This window comes from Pyrgilauda ruficollis, unplaced genomic scaffold (assembly GCF_017590135.1).
Source record: "Pyrgilauda ruficollis isolate IOZ18807 unplaced genomic scaffold, ASM1759013v1 scaffold947, whole genome shotgun sequence".
Taxonomy (NCBI): Eukaryota; Metazoa; Chordata; class Aves; order Passeriformes; family Passeridae; genus Pyrgilauda; species Pyrgilauda ruficollis.
The window spans coordinates 10,378-11,910 of record NW_024531566.1 but is presented as its reverse complement, the minus strand read 5'-3'; the positions used below and the strand labels follow the sequence as shown (position 1 = coordinate 11,910).

At 57.5% G+C, this 1,533-nt stretch overlaps 1 protein-coding gene across 1 annotated transcript in view; it reads right to left on the bottom strand.

Annotated features, from left to right (window-relative positions):
- Window positions 1-527: 527 nt before the first annotated feature.
- Window positions 528-1,533, bottom strand: part of LOC121365379 (cyclin-dependent kinase 20-like) — a gene marked incomplete at its 3' end in the record, with an annotated part of 7,661 nt that continues 6,655 nt past the window's right edge. The window contains exon 5 of the mRNA XM_041489510.1: window positions 528-651. Within this exon, the coding sequence (XP_041345444.1) occupies window positions 528-651 (124 nt within the window). The remainder of the gene's footprint in view (window positions 652-1,533) is intronic.

Sequence of the window (1,533 nt, the reverse complement as noted above, 5' to 3'; positions counted from 1 at the left end):
GATGCCCTGCACCAGTATAAACCAGTACAGACCACTTAAAACTAGTATAGACCGCTATGGAACAGCAGGCACCAGTATAAACCAGTATGGACCAGTATAAACCAGTACAGATTGCTATGGAACAGCAGGCACCAGTATAAACCAGTATGGACCAGTACAAGGCACTGGGCAGCCCAGCACATGCCCCAGGGTGCTCCTGCAGCTCTGCCCAGTACAGCCCAGTATAAACCAGTAAAAACCAATAGCAATCTCCATAACACAATACTGACCAGTATAAACCAGTGTGGACCAGTGTAAACCAATACAAGCCAGCACAAATCAATCTGTGCCCCAGTATAAACCAGTCTAGGCCCCAGTATAAACCAGTACAAGCTCCACTACAAACCAGTACAACCTCCAGTAAGCTTCCCAGTGCATCCCAGTATGAACCAGTGCCCCCCAGTGAGCCCCACCAGAGGGGGGACCCGGGGGGTGACCCAGGGGGTGGCACAGGAGGTGACACAGGTGACACAGGTGACAGAGGGTACCTGGCGGGGGGAAGGGGCCCAGCAGCCCCCCCGGCTCCAGCCCCTCGGGCGCCCCCAGCCCCAGGAAGGCTCCGGCCTCGTCGGGGAACGGGGGGGGCCCCTCCGGCCCCCCCAGCGTCACAAACTCCATGGGGGACCCCAAAGCCGGCAGGGGGGTGCTGCGGAGAGCCCGGGTCCAAAACCGGGAGACACACCCCAAATTCCACAGTGACACCCCAAAAACGGGATGGACACCCCAACATGGGGAGAGAAACCCCAAAACCAGGATGGACACCCCAACATGGGGACAGACACCCCAAAACCGGGGAGAGACACCTCAAAACTGGGAGGGACACCCCAAAACGGGGAATGGCACCCTAAAACGGAGAGACACCCCAAAACCGGGATGGACACCCCAACATGGGGAGACACACCTCAAAACCGGGGCAGATACCCCAACATGGGGAGAGACACCCCAAAACCGGGAGAGTTACCCCAAAACGGGGAATGGCACCCTAAAACGGAGAGACACCCCAAAACCGGGGAGAGACACCTCAAAACTGGGAGGGACACCCCAAAACGGGGAATGGCACCCTAAAACGGGGAGAGACACCTGAAAACTGGCAGAGACACCCCAACATGGGGAGAGACACCCCAAAGCTGGGGGAGACACCCCAAAACCGGGAGAGACACCCCAAAACCGGGAGAGACATCTCAAAACCGGGAGAAACACCCCAAAACCGAGAGAGACACCCCAAAACGGGGAATGGCACCCTAAAACGGGGAGAGACACCCCAAAACCGGGAGGGACACCCCAAAACCGGGAGAGACACCTCAAAACCGGGAGAGACACCCCAAAACCGGGAGGGACACCCCAAAACCGGGAGAGACACCCCAAAACCGGGAGTGACACCCCAAAACCGGGATGAACACCCCAAAATGGGGAGAGAAACCCCAAAGCTGGAAGAGACACCCCAAAACGGAGAGAGACACCCCAAAACTGGGAGACACACCCCAAAATTCCACA